Genomic DNA, 19281 nt, shown 5'->3' with positions numbered 1-19281 from the left:
CGTTATGAGCTACAACTTTCTAAATGATTGTGGTAACAAAATACGCTTAGGTATCAATATAATGTGGAAAAACTTTTTCCCACTTACGAATGAGTACTGCTGACACCAAGATAGCCGCCAATTGCGTCATAATTGGCTGATGAAAAATACCTGTCTCAGGTATAAAACATCCCTTTCCAAAGAATACCCATCACAAATTGCAATGAGAAATGATATACCAGTAGGAAGCTACAGGACTCGGAATTTGGGCCAAAATTAACATTTTTGGGCACTAAAAAGGTCATAGGACGGTCATCTTGAGTCCGATCGACCCAATTTCTGTTATGCTGATGGGCCCTGGGGGGATTCACATACATCCAGAAGATCAAGGTCATTGATCAAAGCGTCTTCAAAATTTCCCTCAAAAAGTTCAAAAATGTGTAAAAAGTGCTGATTTTGGCGAACAACAATGGCTGCCAGTCGGCCATCTTGAATCTGACAGGGCCAGTTTTTGGGCTGAAGATGTGTCTAGGGTAGATACATGTGTAACCCAAATATCAAGACATTACCTTGAGCGTCTTAAAAACTTCCAAAAATAACTGGATTCCGTCTACGGAAGGACGGACGGACGAAAAGTGAACGCAATAGCCCGCTGGGACTAAAGTCCCAAGTGGGCTAAAAACTATCTTGTAGCTTAACGTTTCAACTCAATTCTATGAGCCATTTTCAAAAACTGTGAATTGTGTTGAAACGTTAAGCTACAAGATAGCTTTTTCTTTTTATTGTGGGTTTTATTTACTATTGATATTGGACAGCCACTTGTCTATGGAAACCATCATGAAGACATTTAGGGACATAATTCTAATCGCCAGAAATGTATCGTTGATATATGTCTGTACCTGCGAACTCGTTCCATTGGTATTACAGTATAATCGGTAACAGCCAACTCGATCAACTGTTCAAACCGGTGAATTTTCAAAAATCTCTTAGAAAACCTTGATTTTCACCAATTATCATCTCAGCATGCGGTAAACTATTTAGTCTCAACGCTACTGCGAAAGGTAGAGTTTACTGAGTAATTCTGTATGTACTTTCTTCGTCCGATAGTGTATAAATTTCAAAAACTTTTCAATTTTTGAATTGTCCTTGGCAATCAATTAACAGTAACACATCTCTACTGGTATATATTCTGTATAAGCAACTATTTATTTCAAAATGTATAAATTAATAAATGGACGTTCTTGCAAAAATTACACGATGTTGCATTAAAAGAATGAAAATATCTTACAATTGCATAAATTATATCTTATACTTCATTTTACTGGACGATTTCAGATCTGAATGGAATGTGAACTGGACGGGTACAAAACAACATACAATAGTACCATGATATTCGAGACTTTGTTGAAAAAAAAAATTCCATTGGAAAATGTTTGGGTACAAACAAGAGATATCTAATTTTACAACCAGTGATACAGAGGGTAACTGCACAGATATTCACCTACTAGATTATCTAAGCCTATGCCTAAATATCTTCATGGAGGCTTGACACAGTTAACCTCTGTATGACTGCAATAAACCTAAACTGAATTTGACAATTTTAGTTCTGTTTTTGTTGTGACAGTTTGGTATATTATTTTAAAAAATTATCTAAACACAGACAACTCTTTATTAGGGTTCACTGACTGCGTAGTAGACCTACTGGGGAGGGGGACGGGTTTAGAATAATATTCAAATAGAATCTACAATCATGAGATATTCATTTGTAACAACAAATGAAAAATCCAAATATATGCATAGAAATAATACTAGCAAATATAACAGTCCAACATACAATGAATACAGATATTTTACGCTGACTTTCTTTTTTACAAAAAAGATATTGCTGTAATGCTTTTTAACGTTATCATATAAACAAATAAACAAGTTGAATGTGTAACATTTGTTTTTACACATTACGGCATCATAATCAGCAAGTATTGATGAGACAAAACTAAAAATATCTTAATGGCAACTATGAAAATCTATGATAACAAGATATTTAGTAAATATATCATTGCAAGTACCATAGATGAAAAAATTGTTCCTTTTCAGTGGAAAATGGTAACTGCCATACCGACTAGACAATATCCTACTAGGAGAGGAATTGAGTTACAATTTGACGCTTTTTCATGGATATTTCACAGGTCTGCCAACCTCTGGAAAGTAATATCAGTAACAAATTGAGTAAATTCAGTAACAATTCAATAGAAATATGAAAGAAAATGTTCAATGAATCAGTAATCAACAGTTAAGTCCACGGTAACGTCTTTCCTATTTCTGTATGCATCAAACAAATGAAATCAGTATTTCTTGTTATGAAATAGTAACAAATACTTAAAATCAGGAACAGTTGGCTGCTCTGGTTTCATCGTAATCATGACTAATTCAGATCATGAGAAAGTTAGTGGTGGACACAGGAAGAAATACTCAAATGCCATTCGTACTATGTAATACATATCGCTAAGGATTGCATTCTTAGGAAGCGCATCTGGATATCAAAATACGAAGAAATTCTTGTTTCCAAAGATGAAAAGTACGAAGTGAAAATTCGAAAATGATACTTCATTTGCCACGAATGGTATCAAACTGCACATCTTGTATATATAATTTGAATCTTGATCTGCATAAGATACATAACGAAACCACTTCTAATTTTCGTGATTGAATCAACAAGACTTTAACTAATTATATATCATGTTTAAGTACAATGCCATCTGAATATAGCGCAACAAAGTTGAGAGACCAAATATTTTAAGACCTCTGGCTGGTCTGATAAATGGCAACTCAGTAATATATACATCGCTACCACTAAAAGGCTACAAACTACATAACACAATATGTTTGCTTACGTTTCGATATGACGATATTTGAATAGATTGAACCTAAAAGAATTTTTCAATTCATGTTCAGTTTCATCGTCCTTTTCAATAACAACTGGCAAAACTGAGTAAAATCTAAACATCAGTTGCCTTAACCGAGCGTAGCTCGCGTTCTACTTTCGTCGAGCGCAAATCGAAAACATTATGATTGTAAACATTGTCTTCAACTCTATTCGTAGTAGATTCGTGCCTGTTCAAGTGAGCGTTGGGGTGCAGAATTCTCGTGGCGTTCGCATAATTATTGTTATACGTCGTACGCGCGTCGTATCTATACACAACTCGACCAGTCTGTATTTTGTCAACCAACGTTTTTGGATTCGCGTCCGAATTACTCGCATGATCAGGAACTCGTTGATGGTAGGGGGCGGAACCGTTCATTTCTGGTCTTTGCTGCTGCTGTAGCAGCTGCGGATGACCGGGCTGAGATTGCAATCGTCGTTGATCGGGGTTCGGACGCTGTGATTGATAGTTCGAAGCTCTGCTGCGTTGATCGCCCGATAATCCGTTCACGTCCTCGTATGTTTTATTCGCGAAGAAACGTTCGGCAGACGTCGACCGCTGGTCGTCATTCACGTTGTCGAATCGCACCGGGGATCGCAGACGATTCCGTCCTTCGTCGATCAACGGCTCCGACGCACGGCGATTGTACCAATTGTACACTTGCGAATTCACGCGTTCGTAAAACGCTTTCGTTCGCTGTTCGTCGGAGTCTAGCGGAACCGACTGCGGCGAATTCGCCGGACTCTGACGACTACTGCCCGTCGACAGCGACGTCGACGTTATATTGAAACCGGTGCTACACGTACTGCTCTGCGTAACCGGGCTACCGTCGTCGGGACGTGACGATCCCGGACGGCCGCTTAAACGGTAACTATATCCGGAATCGTGATTGCTGCCCGAATCGGCTTTGTTGCTACCATTCGGAAACGCGTAAATCGGCACGGGGCGTTGAACCGCCGATGCTTGATCGGTCAATGGCGCGGTACCTGATGGCGGGATATTAGTAGGTTTTACCGCGCGACTCCGATAGTCGGCCGACCGCGACGCGGCGATGTGATAATATTCGGACGGAGGAGCGACCTTTTTTGCGGTAACGGGCTCTTCTTGATTTATATTCCTAGAAGAGTTCGATCGGCTATTCGAAATGTGATTCAGATCAGCCGATGGGCTAGCTTCGTTGGAACGGCTGTTGTGCGTTGCGAAATGCGTGCGCGACGGAGCCCTATCGGCTTCCGCATAATACATACTTTGCGAACGTACCGGCGATCGAGATGGACTACGCATTGCGCAAATATCGTAATTGCTTCGGTTCACGGATAGTCCACTAGGGGCTTGATTGACGTTCCGGTTTTCGTAAATATGGCCGATCGGCCTCTTCGGTACAGCTCCTCCGGTAGTAGTTGCCGGATCGGATAAATTGGAAATATTATTTACATTCGGAGAACTAACGGCACTGATACTAGCATTTCTTTCGATCGTTTTTCTACCAGGCGATAGATCGTCCTGTGAATGTACTTTACGAGGCTGAGGAGTTAACGACGTATTTTCCGAAATCATATTCGAGTTTATATCGGTCTGATCGTACCTCGCGGGTTTAAATGCAATTGACTGCCCGTTCGGGTTTTGACGCGGCGGCGCTTTTCGCGTCTCGCAAGTTTCGACTGTCCTCGGCGGTGGCGGCTTATTCGTATTGCGTTGCTGTTGTTGTTTGCGCATGTTTTTCAATTCGCGCCACGCGACCTGTCGCGCCATTTCCATCTGCGTCTGTTGCTTACAGTTCGCCTCTGACGCCGACAACGTTTCGTCCGATCGCGAGCGAAACAATCGACCGGGTTGAATGTCGGTTACGTGTTGATTCGCTGTCGAATGCTGGCGTCTGCAACTCCAGTCACAGTCGCCGTGGTGGGGACGAATCCGACGTTCCAGATAGTCCATACGCGTGTCGATCCATTCTTGCATTTGATTGCGCGCGTTGAAACGTGATTCGTCGACGAATCGCCGCGTGTTCACTCGCTCGGCTTTCACGCGCGTGTCGACACGCGCTGTGCACGCGACCGGACTGGCTTCGTGGTGAATTTGATTCAGTTGAACGTCGTGTTTCTGGACGAGATCGTCGACGCCGTCGATGCGTTTGTTGATGCGCTGCTGACTCGAGTCGATGTGATCGTAGAGATTATGATTTTCCGTTTCGACCCTCTCTTCCAATCGTTGAAGCGACGGCATACATTGGCATACCGGCGCGAACCCGACCGGTCCCTTAAACAAACAAACATAGCATTCGAATACTATTCTTTAAAAGCTCTTTTCGTACACCTAACACAGGGCTGCCAACCACTGAAAAGTCCTATCAGTAACAAAGTGAATTTTTTCGAGTAACATTTCTTCGAAATATGAAAGAAAATGTTCAAATTAATCAGTAATCAACAGTAAGACCTTCGGTAACGTCTTCAATATTTCTTTATGCATCTAGTAAATCAAATCAATAATAGTAACAAATACTGAAAACCACGAACAGTTGGCAGCTCTGGTAACAGTTCATGAAAGTAATAGCTTACATGTGAGCGTCTAACTTTAATATTGACCAGTACCTGTTTGATATTCCCGGCTAAGTCCTTGTAGTACTGCACACCTGGTCGTGGCACATATTGATTGAAGAATCCAAGTTGCGCTTCGGGCATAGGTCCCAGTGGATGGAATGAGTCGATAGCCTGCAAATTCTGTTGATACTGCGGCTGGTGGATATGACACGGACTCATTTCGCAGTGCGGGGCGTGCACTAAACTCTCTTGTCGCGGTGAATTCTTCAGAATGCCTACGGGCCGAGTTGCTGGATTTGTGGGTACGTGGACTTTTTCCTGCAAATCAAACCGTGAATCGAATGTACATATCCTGACTTTTACCGAATAACATTAAGGCCCCCGCACACGAGCAAATTTTGCGTACGCATTTAGCGCTGCCAAAATATAGGGCCCCGCACACCAGCCGAAAACTGCGCTCAGCAAAGGGAGCTGTGGCAAGCACGTATGCATTATACAACCATATTTACTGCATATCTGCACCATTTACTCGCGACTTTTTATTGCCCTTGTCAAATCTATTTGAATATAAAGAGCTTTTTCTGTTCTAATTACATCTACATCGGCATTAAAAGTCTTTCAAGGGGAAAATTGTGATTTTGATAATTTAAGTCATCCCATATCATAAAGAAAGTTATATTGATGTCATAAATCAGTGTTTTTCTAATCTGAAATCAATATACTAGCCGCTATCATCAGTTTTTAAATAATGACGCATGCGCATTGACGACGAATGAAACGCAAATAGCGCCGAGTTGCCAGCACACGTGAGCGCAGTTGGCACTGCGCAAAAAAATATCAAACATGATGGATATTTGGCTAACAACAAAATGAGCTCGATATGGCCCCCGCATACAAGCCGAAAACTGCGCTGCGCCATTTGTGTACGCAGTTTTCGGCGCGTGTACGTGGGCCTTTACGCGCTACACAGTGAAAAAGATTAAAATGCCTATCACAGGCTATGTGGTTGAATAAACAGTACCTTCTCTTTCTTCTTCTTCTTCTTCCTTCCGAATGACCAGAGACTGCGTTTTTCGCCGGGAGCCCGGTCTTCCTTCTCAGAATTCGAAAAATCGCTACTTTCACACTTCGTTAAACCCCTACGTTGGCGTAAAGGTTTCGGCATCTTAAAAAGACAAAACATGAAGACATTAATCAGATAATTTTTTGAGATATTGCCATAGTTCAGAATTGCCTGAAATATATCGTATTGGAAGTTTTTACAACGCTCACCGATGACTGAGTCTGGATAATACGGATAACTTCTAAATGGCCCTTTCGTCGAGCTACATCAATGGCAGATTCATTTTGCTAGAATAGAAAAAATTAGAATTCATGATCAAGTGGTCAATCGGGAACGAAGGATCTATTCAATTGACAACAAACACCTTCATTACGAATTCAAAGTATTAGTTACGTAGCACACCCACGTACGTGTCAAAAAATCTATGCCTACCTTGTTACAGATATTCTTGTCGACACCAGCCTCGCAGATAATCTTCGTTATTTTGCGTCTTTTCAAAGCAGCTGCTATATGAAGAGCTGTATCTCCGTTCTGATAATAAACAACATTAATTCGATAATTTACTAGACAAATAGCGATTAAAACCGAAAAAGATATCTACATGAAATAGCCACAACTGAAACTAAAGAAATACTAGGCTACCAAGATTATATAGTTCCTGGTAAAAATTAAGCTTTATCAACTCACAATTTATAGATTAACAAGAAATGGGAGTTAATGAGTAAAAATCCATAAAGTTTATTCTGACAGTTTCAAATTGTTTACTTAAGTTCATCATCAGAGACACAAAATTCTGAAATACTGAGATTAATATCAGCCTTCCAGTCAAGCAGTAGGAGTTTAAATGACGGCAATCGAATGACCATCCTCCAATACTTCTGTATGTACGTACCTTATTTTGTTCGTTAATGCGACATCGAGCGCTGATCAATATTCTGCTCACACCGGCGTGGCCATATCTAGCAGCAGTATGTAGAGGTGTATCCCCATACTATATATTAGAATAATATATAAAAACATACGTAATTACATTTCAACACCTCAGTCAACGAACACTCACAAAATACAATGGAATCTTGTGACGACAAATTATAGGCACCAGACTGAAAATATGTTCACCATTATTGCATAAAATCGACAAAATTTATCATTTCAGGCAGGACTTCAGTTTATTTCTTAATCTAATAAATTGTCACACTGGAGTTCATTATAACCAGGTTCTACTGTTGACGAGCAGAACCCTACGATATAGCAGTTTATTCCGACAGTTTCGAGCAGAGTGGTTTTACTGTATATTAAGTACATTTTAAATGCTTTGAGGGTCTACCACACTTTCGCGGATTATTACGGTAAATGCTATATCGCACAGGGGGAAACCTGGTACGTACAAAGAATCAAACGGGCCGAACGCATTATCAGTTGATATAGAACATTTATCGTAACTAGTACAAGAGTAAATATAGACATTAACAAAACAAAAGGCTAAAACTGGTAGTACAATACACTAAAATGAAAGTGACAAACAATTTCACACGCACCGACGAGGTCCGCAAGTAGTTCTAGAATTCTGGAATCTAGTGCGGTGAATTTCTAGCGTTTACTTACATTGTTTTTCATGTCGGGATTCATATTCGTTTGAAGGAGAACGCGTGTGCTCTGGTTGTGGCCATTTTGAGAAGACAAGTGCAACGCTGTGAAACCAGACTGTAAACGATTGATGAAAAAAAGTGATTCGAGCGAAAATGTTGGCTAAGATGAAGTCTAGCAACTTAACTAGGTGATCGGTATAATGGTGGTGCTAGAAGTGAAGCTATCAGGCTAATAACTCTGTAAAAATTTTGTAAATTCGATCGCCGATCGCACAACTATATCTGTACTTCGATTCCCGATTTTAAAATCAAACCCCCTGTTTCATTCCCGGCAGGTGAGTGGTGGGTTTGTAAGGGACACCGAATCAAATGAAATCTGTCAATCAAATAAATTAAAGGCTCAATCTGTATTTTAAGATAACTCGATTTGGTGACAAACTGAAGGTGTAAATGGAAAGCATCAAACAAAGTTTATGGTACATACCTTGTTTGTGAGGAAAATGTTAGCGCCAGCTTCTGTGAGGATTTCCAAAGTGTTGCTGTAACCATTCCAGGCAGCCTCGTGCATAGCGCAATTACCATTCTATCAAAAAGAAAATACAGTTCGTTTATTTGCATGGTGGAAAAAGTTCAACTTCAGACAATTAGAATGAAATAAAAAAAGCATCATATTATTTTCAAAATCTAAAAATTAGAAAAAAAATAATCAACATACAAAAATACGAAACAAGTACAGTTATTGATAATTGGAATTTTTATGGAATACTTTCACACGAGAGGCTACAATTTAGTGAAGAGCCATATTATTGAGGGAATACCAATCTTTGAATAATTCATTGAACAATTAAACAAACTAGCAGCACGGCATAAAATCGACAGTTTTTGGAATCAGGCCAAAATTTGGTGGTTGCAGGTAATTGAATTATCATCGAATCTGAAGTTTCACCCTTAGATACAGACATATATATCTACTGTCCTACTGCCCGCCCAATCATAAGGTCATTTCAATTTGAATTATCATACATCAAATTTCTAATCAAGTATCTAAGAATTATTACGGATAATGATTAGGTTGGTTTTCCACGAGACATTGTACGGACGCAGAAGCGGGCACCAGTGCGGCTGTTATGTTTCCAAAACACGGGCACAGACACAGGTTTGGGTATTGGCCGTCAGTGGAACGGGTTTCCCATTCCATCATTTCAAGAATGTTTATCCTCTCCGCGCTTCGTCGACATGTATCTATTCTTTACATGGAAATCCTAATCATTGGATTATCCCCCACCTCTGCGTTCAATTTTCAGGGTGGCCACTTTTATCTGTTGTTTTCCCTGATTTGATTAGCTTAGAATCCAATTTATCAACAGTCAAATACGTAAGGTATAGATGGAAACTGTTGGATTTTATGCACGATCATTCTAGCAATCTCAACAAATTTCAAACACTTTTCCCTGACTTTTAAGTTTTTTTTTAAACAAAATTTACTTTAAAAAAAGGAAAGAAATTTCCATGGCTTTTCCCTAATTTTTGGGTTAGTGATCTTGTAGAAAACCATGTCCCGGGCAATATAAGGAGAGTTGACTGCCCATGATTTTTTCATGCACGATAACTTTAAAACAGCGCAATAAGCCCGAATGTCCACTACGATCCCGTAATAGTAAGACATACCACTCTATCCTGGCGATTTAGATCACAATGGCGTGATAAGAGTTCGTGAATGACTTCACGGTGTCCCTGCGCAGCTGCCTGGTGTAAAGCGGTATATCCCAACTGAAAACATTACAACACATAACTTTTACAAATGCAGTAACGGAAAAATAATTTAAGCGAAATCACGAAAAATCCACCACCGAATAATAATAATAATAATACCGAAAGCACAACTAACACAATGCGTGGTTCCCACAGTTACATGAAATATAAATCCCCAGGTTTTTCCTAAGTATTTCATGGTTGAGTTATTTTCCCAAGTGGAAAATCAGGCCTTCATAAAAACGAACAGATACCATCATGCTGAAGTCGACAATCTAGCAGTGACTAGTTGTTGATGAATTTGATTTTCAAGGGAAATCGCTGAAGAAAGTTGGCCTTGGCAAAAGCAACACATGAAAAGTAAATGAATTTCCCAAATATTTCCCTGATTTGTGGAAAATTTCTCAAATTCCCAAACATTTCAAAACTGGGAATTATTATTTCAAAATTCCCGAGTTTGTCCCAATTTCCCTGTTCTGTGGGAACCATGACAACACTGATATCGTAATGACAATTTCGGGAATTCATCGCGCACATCATATGCGTGTATGACAAATCATTCAACATCATCGGATAAACACGACACAGAAGGAAAAGGATATTTCACGCTTAACAGCAAGCATTTCAGATTCTAATCAAATTCAGCAAATTCATTATCCATGTAACAGTTGCAGCTAGTCAACGTACGAGGATTGAGCTTGTAAATGAGATAAGATCCGTGAATAGAATCATAATTAATCATTGTTTCAGCGAAAAAAAAAACAATAACAATAGTATCAGAGATTTCATTAGCCTACACCGATACTTAGACTAAAACAAAATGATACCTCATTCCTCCTAATCGACCAGGGTCTTTTGTAAATCGCGATAAAATTTGTAATCAGTTCATTTCTACAGCTGCTGGGTCTGTTATGGTTATGTTGCTCATGATTTCAAATAAAGTAATGCACAGGGTAGATTGGTGGAAAAGGGTCAACTTTTAAACTCAACAGAAAGGAGAAACAAGGTATCCATTTTTTAGTGGGGCTTATTTCATTAGTGAAAATTGATTAGTTTAGTTGAGATTAGAACGGAATCTTGATGGATTTGAATTCGAAACAACAGCGCTCTACATATATATCATATATATCTGAACAGTTAATGAAAAATGAATATCTGAAATGAATATATATTACACATATCAGAGAGAACGTAGAAAGCCACGATATAAATATGTTAGTTCAACAAACAATCAAAGCCCATTCACTGTTAACACATAGTAGCACAACGAAAGCAAATAAATTCCAAGACAGCCTGATGAATAGAAATTTTAAAACATATATACACGGAACATGTATAACGCCAGCAGGGACATTTTTGAACCAGCGCTACTTAAAATATCCCATAAATCCCCAAAACAAACAATTTATACAGCCGATGTATGTACAGGCTTCCAACCCAACTCTCTTTAGGGGTGGGGGGGGGGGGTGTAAAAACCATTTCTTTAGCCTTGAATTTGATAATCGAGAATACAGGCGGATATATCATGATTTATTTTGGAACAGATGATCGTTTAATTTATCATTTACGTGGAATTTGCTCTCATTTTGCCGAACGGTCATTTTAATATGCAACGAGATATATATATCTAATATATATATTAAACTATCGCCGGCAAAATTTCATTGGAATCGATTTTTTGGGGGTTGTAGTTATGCCGAGGGCTATTGTGAGCTTTCAAGTACTTGTTATGCATATTCCACATACATGATGACATATGTCCCTCGTACACATTATATATAGAACAGTAGTGAGCATTTTTTAAACACTGTGTCGTGTTGTATTCTGTCACTCACGCATTGTCGCGAAACCGTAAAAACCCGTGTACTCATGAGTATATGTTTCTTAAGAACTTTCTAAGTAAAATTTGTCCACAAACTATGAAACACCGCCGCAACTCAATCAACTCTAATTTTCAGGGGGCTTTTAAACACTGAGAGACTACTGAAAACCTAACCTTAACTATAAGCGGTAGATTTTTTCCAGGAGTGGCCTTTGCCATACCAGCAAAATCATGAGTAACTGTGATCGCTATGTGTATTGCCCGAAACGCTTTGCCTATCTATTCTAAAGAGTACTCTATGAAATTGAAATTTTGTTTCATTAAAGTCTCCTGATTTCTTTCAATTTAACAATCAGCTGCTACAAGGCAACCTGATGCCACAAGCAACTGGCGAATTCAGGAGCGGTAAACGCGGACAAAATAATATTGTATATTTACCATTCATGCACAGATGATAAATAGGCCTCAAATCGATAGAATCAATGAAACAGCTATCACACTAAAACTATTCGAAAGCAATAATTTCTAAATCAAAAAGATCAAAGTTTTTCATTTCCCTCGAGGGAAGTTGATACTATAATCACCATCCATAAAGTAAGCAAAATCAACTCACCATCTTCACACTGTATGCTGAAGGACAAATGGTGAGAATTCATAGATCTTTGGCGAAATAAATACGTAAGACTTACATTATCCTGTATATTGGGATCACATCCAGCTTCGAGAAGCAATTTACACACTTCAGCAAACCCATTGACAGCAGCATAGTGCAAGGCAGACCGTCCTTCCTAAAACGTCAGCAAATGAATTTCAGTGTTTTCATGAGAAAAATATCATCGGATAGCATAGTCAAAGCAAAATATATTTAAAGACTGGTATGGATTTATGCTTTATTGAGGTCATAAATGCCTATCGCTCATTGTTACATATAAACTATATCCCTGAATTATTGGACATGACAGACCCAGTGGACAATGAGATAAATGAGGGGCATGGAGAAGGGTGCCTCAGAATGGTAAGCATTTACACAACTATGTAGTGACAAATACCGCATTACTGACATTTATAGCATTGATTAAATGAATGAGTGTTCCAGCAAGATAAGCTCAAACAGTATCAAATGTTAAGGCTAAAGTATCAACATCATAAATGTTGGGATCAATACTAATAAATACTCGAAGACTTTGAAGTAGTAATATAGGCCCTATGTTTGCCTAATATAGGGAATTTTTCTTATATAGCCTAATGTAGATAGATTTTGCATTAGTCTGACCTGACGCAGAAGCAACAAAAAGATCATTAATCTTACCCGGTCTACTTCATAAGAAGCTCTTAACTCCAACAGTTCGATTACATGTTCCAAATGTCCCTTACTGGCAGCCAAACGCAGTTTATCAGATAGGCTGATAGGTGGGGCTCCATTATGACCAGCCATCTTTGCTGAAAATTAATAAAAACCCAAAAAACTCATAAGAATCTTGAATAAAAAGAAATATCAACTTCCCATTTTCATTTGAGGGGAAATGAATGTGAACTTGCAAACTTTAACTGGTTTTTTGAATGATTTTCATAATTCATGAAAAACCAAACTGAATCAATTTCTTAAGACTGCATCGGAAATATGAATTAACCTACTACAAAACCTAAATCCAAAATATTGGGAGAAACATTTTTCGAGAGACCCAGTTCAGAAATGAAAGAATCTTACCTCAAACTTATAACCTAGTCGTGATTGTATATTGAAAATTTTAACTAAGTTCAATGATTTTATTTTGGCATAAAATTCAACACAGAGCATCAAAATTGAAGTGTTGTTATCTGTGAACTGCAACTAGTAACCAGGCTACGTCAAGAGGCATGTGACATACTATATCGATAAATGCAGAGACGCATGATGCTCTCGCGGCTGTTTGCAGGCACTGCTGCTGAGTTGACCGAGTTGACAATAAACTCATTGCCTACTAGAATTCACATATTTGAAGAAAAAAAAGAAAAATCGTAAAACTACTCATCGACTACAACTTTGAAATAGGTAAAATAGTTAGTTTTATTCTTAAAAAGGGGATGGAGTATTCCTGAAATCGATCGGATTAAAGATGAATTTTATTGTAGTTTGTGTCTACTTGTGGCTATGTAATGTAGTTAAACCATAATTTCCAATGTAGTGACCACATGCAGCACTTTAAGCCCCCGCCACAATCTAGATCGAGGCAATATTTCTCCCGGAGGTTCTGCTTTTGAGAGTCCGAAAATACGACAATATTTGTCAGAAATGGTTTTTGTTAAATTCTGTTCGCGTTGAAATATAGTTTCCCACAGTCGAATTTCTGAGACGGCTTAACAGTCTTATGACGTGCCATATCAAGGAATTGTGAACAGAAGGCAAAGATCTTAGCAGTGTAGCCGAAAGATGTGCAACTTGGTTCAACACTGACCGAATTTTGTACGTTACGGTCCAGACTTGTCAGTGAAAAGCCATTTGTCATGATAGTAATGTAATTTTGTCTTTTCCCCTAACCTTGTCTCTCTAACTTTACATACAAAAATATTGAAGCCATTCATATTCAGTATTTATTATTGAAGAATTACCCTACAAAATAAATAAAATTTAATTTGAATTTAGCTTTTTTAGTTTAACAATAATTCGTCATATTTTCTTTCATCTGTCATATCTGTCATACATGACATATAACACGTTAATACAGGCTATCAATTCACCTTCAATAACTTACCACTTAGCATCTAAATTATTCCAAAAATCCATCAGGTTGACCGTATAATTAGTCCATATTTTAAAATGATTTGTGCGCATTATTTTTGACACCCCGTCGACTCCATACTGGGGGATAACGGTTCGTTCGCATTGTGCAAAACCTGATCTTGTCACGAATGAGTGATCATAACAGAGTTCGAATCCTGATTATTATTCTCTAAGGAAAGTAACTACATGTACTGGAATATCTTATTCCGATAACTAAAATTTCCATATAGCAGCCAAATGCGTTATAATGAAATAACGCGTATGAGCAACTGCCAACATGAGCCAGCTTAATGATAGATGGCAGCACCTATGGAATGATCTTATGAGCCCATGCAAAGACACAAGATAAATTTTGACGTTTATCAAAATTTATTGTAAATAATGTCAAATACCATCTTGTAACAGTTGTCTATATAATATGTACAAACGGTTCCAAACCATACATAACAAATAGGGTGTGACAATAAAATTGGATGCAGTTATATTCTTGATACAAGAAAAGTAAACAATGTCTGGAATAAATGTTTTTTTTTATATAGATGCTTGCAGACTGACCTGCCAAACCGACATTTGCCACTCAGCTAAAAATTAGTCGCCACCACGAGTAGTTCTGAATATCTAAAGAAGAGTTATCATTGTGCTAGTACTATTCAGTACACAGGTCTTCGAGTGATGAATAATCGAAATATTGCAATGTAACAAATATTGAATTCAACTACTCAAAAAACGAGCCTACAGAAATCTCAAAGAATAGTCACATTTGCAACAATTGAGGAGGTATTCAATCTTATAACATCGGCGTCCCCAAGGGCGTAGTGGACGCACCCCCTTTTGAGATAGCTAACTTCTCAAATTACTGTTATCGATGTTCAAGATTTTTCTTGCCAATTTGACTAGTCCTTTACCTCTTAATGATTAATTTAGAGCCTGGAAAAACGTCTCTAAAGCCTCCAATTTACAAAAAAGTTTTTTGGGGGAGGTCCACCTAACACCCCGACATTGTGCTTGGATACTGGATTGATGCTAATTCGACCCCCCTATGAAAATTCATGGGGACGCCTATGAATAATACTATCTTTTAACTAACAATATAATGGTTGATTTCATACATACAACATATTCTTACATGTAATGAGGTAGGGTTAATATACAAACTGATATGTATAATATAAATGTACAGAGACAGAATCATTTAAGTTTGGCTGCAAATGACTTTTAGAAGAAAGGTTCTCTAAAATTATTTCTAAACGATAAAGGTATTAGTGAATATTTCGACCATAATTAAAAACAACACTGAGAGTTCACTTTTTAAAAAGTGGCATAAAAAATTCATTTTCAAAAAACCTATTTCGATACAAGCTAAAATTGTGACTCCAACAAAATTTCTACTATTCTGAATGAATAAATTTTCATGAGAGTTTTAGTGATGAAAACAATACTTTAATTTGTATTTTTTCAATTCACCAAGCAAGAGTCCAAATTTGTGGTAAATGAAGTTCCATTTTTGAGCTCCAGATTGCAGGAAATATCACGCCCAAGGCCTAGAAATTCGAAATTTATCTGGGGTAGGACCCAGACCCGCCACCCTAACGAATCAAAGGCTAACGAATCAAATAACAACACGAATCATACCTTACTACTACAGACCCATACATACTTACAACATTTTCAAATAACATCTTTCTAATATAGAAAGTACATTCTTTTTTTTGTAGAGAATAATTTCTATAAGTGTTTCAAACTTCGATGAACATCATTATATCGTTTGTGTAACAATTTTTAAGACTTCTTTCATCAAGGAAAAAAGTTACACACCATCGGGTGCTCAGTTGTCTAAAGAGACGTGATTTTTATGTAAATATTCTATAAAATATCATTTTTTGTTGAGGAGCCGAAAAAACCTACTCGATCCCTCTCCGTTTCATGTAAAATTAGTCAAGTCTTTGAAAAAGTCATTCAAATTTTTGAAATAATAAATTACGCTGAACTGATGAATACGAATAATTATCTAGACCTGATTTGTAAAATCATTGAATGATCGAATCAATGAAAATCAATAATAAATCCCTCATCAGATTGTTCAAATTTCATCTACTAACAATTCATTGATTTTATCAATTAAAAAGTCGTCATTAATGTCATCATTTGATTGAAACTTTCACGAATGAATACATACATTATTAAAACATCATGTTTACACAAGGATTTACAAGAGTTTAGACAACTCTTTGGATTAACATAACACATTTCGAGTAAAAATCTTACACAAACTTAAACACATAATTTATGCCTTGAATCATTTTAAGATAAATGAAGATATTCAAGTAATCGGATATAGCTACCAATGTAAACTTTTTGAGTTAAACTTCTTTTTAAGTTAAATTTTCAGAAACACAGTTCCGCAGAAACTTTAAGTTTTCTGTTAAAATGCCGAGGGACCTTTTTGTTTAATCGTCGTTCCAGTCGAATGTCCGGTGAATGAGCTTGAAGAATTTTTGATTATGCAATTTGAAAAAACTTCGCAATTTCCGCAATACGAGTGGATCGATTTTCGGATGAGTGCGACCTTTACTTTCGGAGAGACACCGCTGAATGCCGACATACTGCATGCAATAAAACCCGCGCGTTTTATTGAAGTAGAAATTCTTCTCGGTGACTTTGTGTTCCAATCCGAGAAACCGCTCGACGTCGGCGACGACTTGAGCGGGATTTTCGACGAGCCGGCGACTGTCGAGAATGAGGATTTGATTCAACGAAAAGTACTGCAACCACCGTTCGATATGACGGTGATAGATAGAGTGTTGGATGGCGATGTACTGGCGACGAATACGTCCCGTATTCGGGTCGAATGCGAGCTTCTCGAACGGTTTATACAATATATTCTGCTGCAGTTCTTTCTCAGCGATCTGAGTATAATCGGATATCGTTCGCTTAACCGGGTCTCGAACGACCAGTAATAGTTTAATACTGCTATTCAGACGGTAGACACGAGCCGGAGTATCTTCACTGACGAAATAAGCCGGCGTTTTTTCGATTGTGATCTGCTCGCGAAACGAGTGCGGCATCTTTTTCCGATACCACTCCAAGCCCATGCTGTAATTGTCATCGTTGTCGAAAAAATGCATTTCTTTCTTGTTGGCCTGAATCATCGGATGCAGGCCTAGATATTCGAGCAATGCTCGCGTACCGCCTTTACGAACCCCGATGATCAGACACTGCGGCAGTCGACGCTTCGTATGCTTATAGCGTATCGGATCGTCCTGATTCGCTGAAGAGTATCGACTTATAAGAGGCTGTAGAGAAGATGGTAAGGTCGATGCCTTGCAACACGTAGCATATCTACCAGATTTGAGACAATAATATACGATCATAAACCCAGTGAAGAGGACTCCCATACACATGGCAAATATTCGAAACTTGTGCTGTTTGCTCGGACAAATGCAACACAGTTTAGAAAGAATTGAACTGTTTTGTGTCATTTTCAACAATGTCAATGTCTTGTAATCTTCATCTTTTTTAAAATGTATTTTCGCAGAGGAAATCCAGAAATTATTTCATTTCAAATCCCTATGGTTGACTTGACCTGAAAGTAAAAAGGCACAATGAAATATCAAAGAAACTATTCAACATGTCAAACCAAAAAATACTTTAGTAAGACGCAATTGATTACTGAGTAGGCCTATATATGACTGTACTATTTTGGGTCCGAAACTTTAAATCAGCAATAAAGATAAAAATTATGATACAGCACTCATCATGCCCGGCCGCCAACTCGGTCGGTGGTGTGATAAATTCCGAAGCACCTTTTCTTGTATGTATAAGAGTCATCCCACCATCGCGTGTGTACTGACACAGGGAGGGGGTGAGCTTTAAGTGGAGCGTTCTTTGGCTGTGGAACTAACTACTAGTAGGTCGATCTCGGCCTGTGACGGTTCCACAAGGACAATTAATCCAAACAGCCATGTAAAAATGCTATCCTAACCCATCACCAAACTCCTGTGCCTCAAATCAAAAACGTCACAGTCAAAGACTACACCAGTCAAAAATAAATTCTCACATCATTTAAATGAAAGCATATGTACAAAAGACGTGGCTGTTGTTTAGAACAAAATTTAGATTTAACCTGAGCATCTATGCATGGCCTACCTTTATGATTATAAATGATGATTCCATTCTAGCCCTGATTCGTAACATAATTTGGATAATCTGAGTCCGAGAAAGCGATACGAACCAGCACAGCAGTCCATACTTGGGGATATCGGTTCGTTCGCATTGTGCAAAACCTGGTCTCGTCACGGATGAGTGATCATAACAGAGTTCGAATCCTGATTATTATTCTCTAAGTACTGGTACTGTAGTATCTAATCCCAGTAATCAAAATTTCCACATAGCAGCCAAATGCGTTATAATGAAATAACGCGTATGAGCAACTGCCAACGTGCGCCAGCTTAGTGATAGATGGCAGCACCTATGGAATGATCTTATGAGCCCATAAAGACACAAGATAAATATTGACGTTTATCAAAATTTATTGTAAATAATGTCAAATACCATCTCGTAACAGTTGTCTATATAATATGTACAAACGGTTCCAAACCATACATAACAAATAGGGTGTGACAATAAAATTGGATGCAGTTATATTCTTGATACAAGAAAAGTAAACAATGTCTGGAATAAATGTTTTTTTAAATAGATGCTTGCAGACTGACCTGCCAACCCGATATTTGCCACTCAGCTAAAAATTAGTCGTCACCACTAGTAGGTCTGAATTTCTAAAGAGTTATCATTGTGCTAGTACTATTCAGTACACAGGTCTTCGAGTATTGAATAATCCCAATATTGCAATGTAGCAAC

At 38.1% G+C, this 19281-nt stretch overlaps 2 protein-coding genes across 3 annotated transcripts; both read right to left on the bottom strand.

The window, feature by feature from the left end:
- Window positions 1–1162: 1162 nt before the first annotated feature.
- LOC141910195 (uncharacterized) lies at window positions 1163–14509 on the bottom strand. Of its 2 annotated transcripts, none has more exons than XM_074800913.1 (12): window positions 14396–14509; window positions 12973–13103; window positions 12353–12451; window positions 9758–9859; window positions 8574–8672; window positions 8106–8204; window positions 7393–7491; window positions 6933–7031; window positions 6710–6787; window positions 6459–6602; window positions 5456–5755; window positions 1163–5156 (listed from the first exon to the last, which is right to left on the bottom strand). In XM_074800913.1, exons 1-12 carry the CDS (start codon window positions 14403–14405, stop codon window positions 2976–2978), a joined length of 3441 nt encoding a protein of 1146 aa, XP_074657014.1. In that variant the 5' UTR covers window positions 14406–14509; the 3' UTR covers window positions 1163–2975. The 2 variants fall into 2 exon arrangements, with proteins under 2 accessions (XP_074657014.1, XP_074657017.1); XM_074800916.1 differs by having other exon boundaries at window positions 5489–5755.
- A 2239-nt stretch (window positions 14510–16748) lies between these two features.
- Window positions 16749–17696, bottom strand: LOC141912598 (heparan sulfate glucosamine 3-O-sulfotransferase 5-like; the record flags this gene model as incomplete). Its single annotated transcript, XM_074803929.1, has 1 exon — window positions 16749–17696. A coding segment is annotated over one exon (825 nt), but the record flags the coding sequence as incomplete, so codon positions are not given.
- Between the last annotated feature and the right edge of the window lie 1585 nt (window positions 17697–19281).

The sequence above is a fragment of the Tubulanus polymorphus genome, chromosome 1 (genome assembly GCF_964204645.1).
Source record: "Tubulanus polymorphus chromosome 1, tnTubPoly1.2, whole genome shotgun sequence".
In the NCBI taxonomy this organism is placed as follows: Eukaryota; Metazoa; Nemertea; class Palaeonemertea; order Tubulaniformes; family Tubulanidae; genus Tubulanus; species Tubulanus polymorphus.
The sequence above is the reverse complement of the archived record's forward strand: the minus strand, read 5'-3'. Positions and strand labels throughout refer to the sequence as shown.

Bases quoted from the DNA above. Each gene is read 5' to 3' on its own strand.
- LOC141910195 (XM_074800913.1), bottom strand. The intron at 8,673-9,757 runs GTATGTCTTACT...TCTTTTTGATAG, and splicing joins TAAATCGCCAGGATAGAGTG to AATGGTAATTGCGCTATGCA. The intron at 5,157-5,455 runs GTAAGCTATTAC...TGTTTGTTTAAG, and splicing joins TTAAAGTTAGACGCTCACAT to GGACCGGTCGGGTTCGCGCC.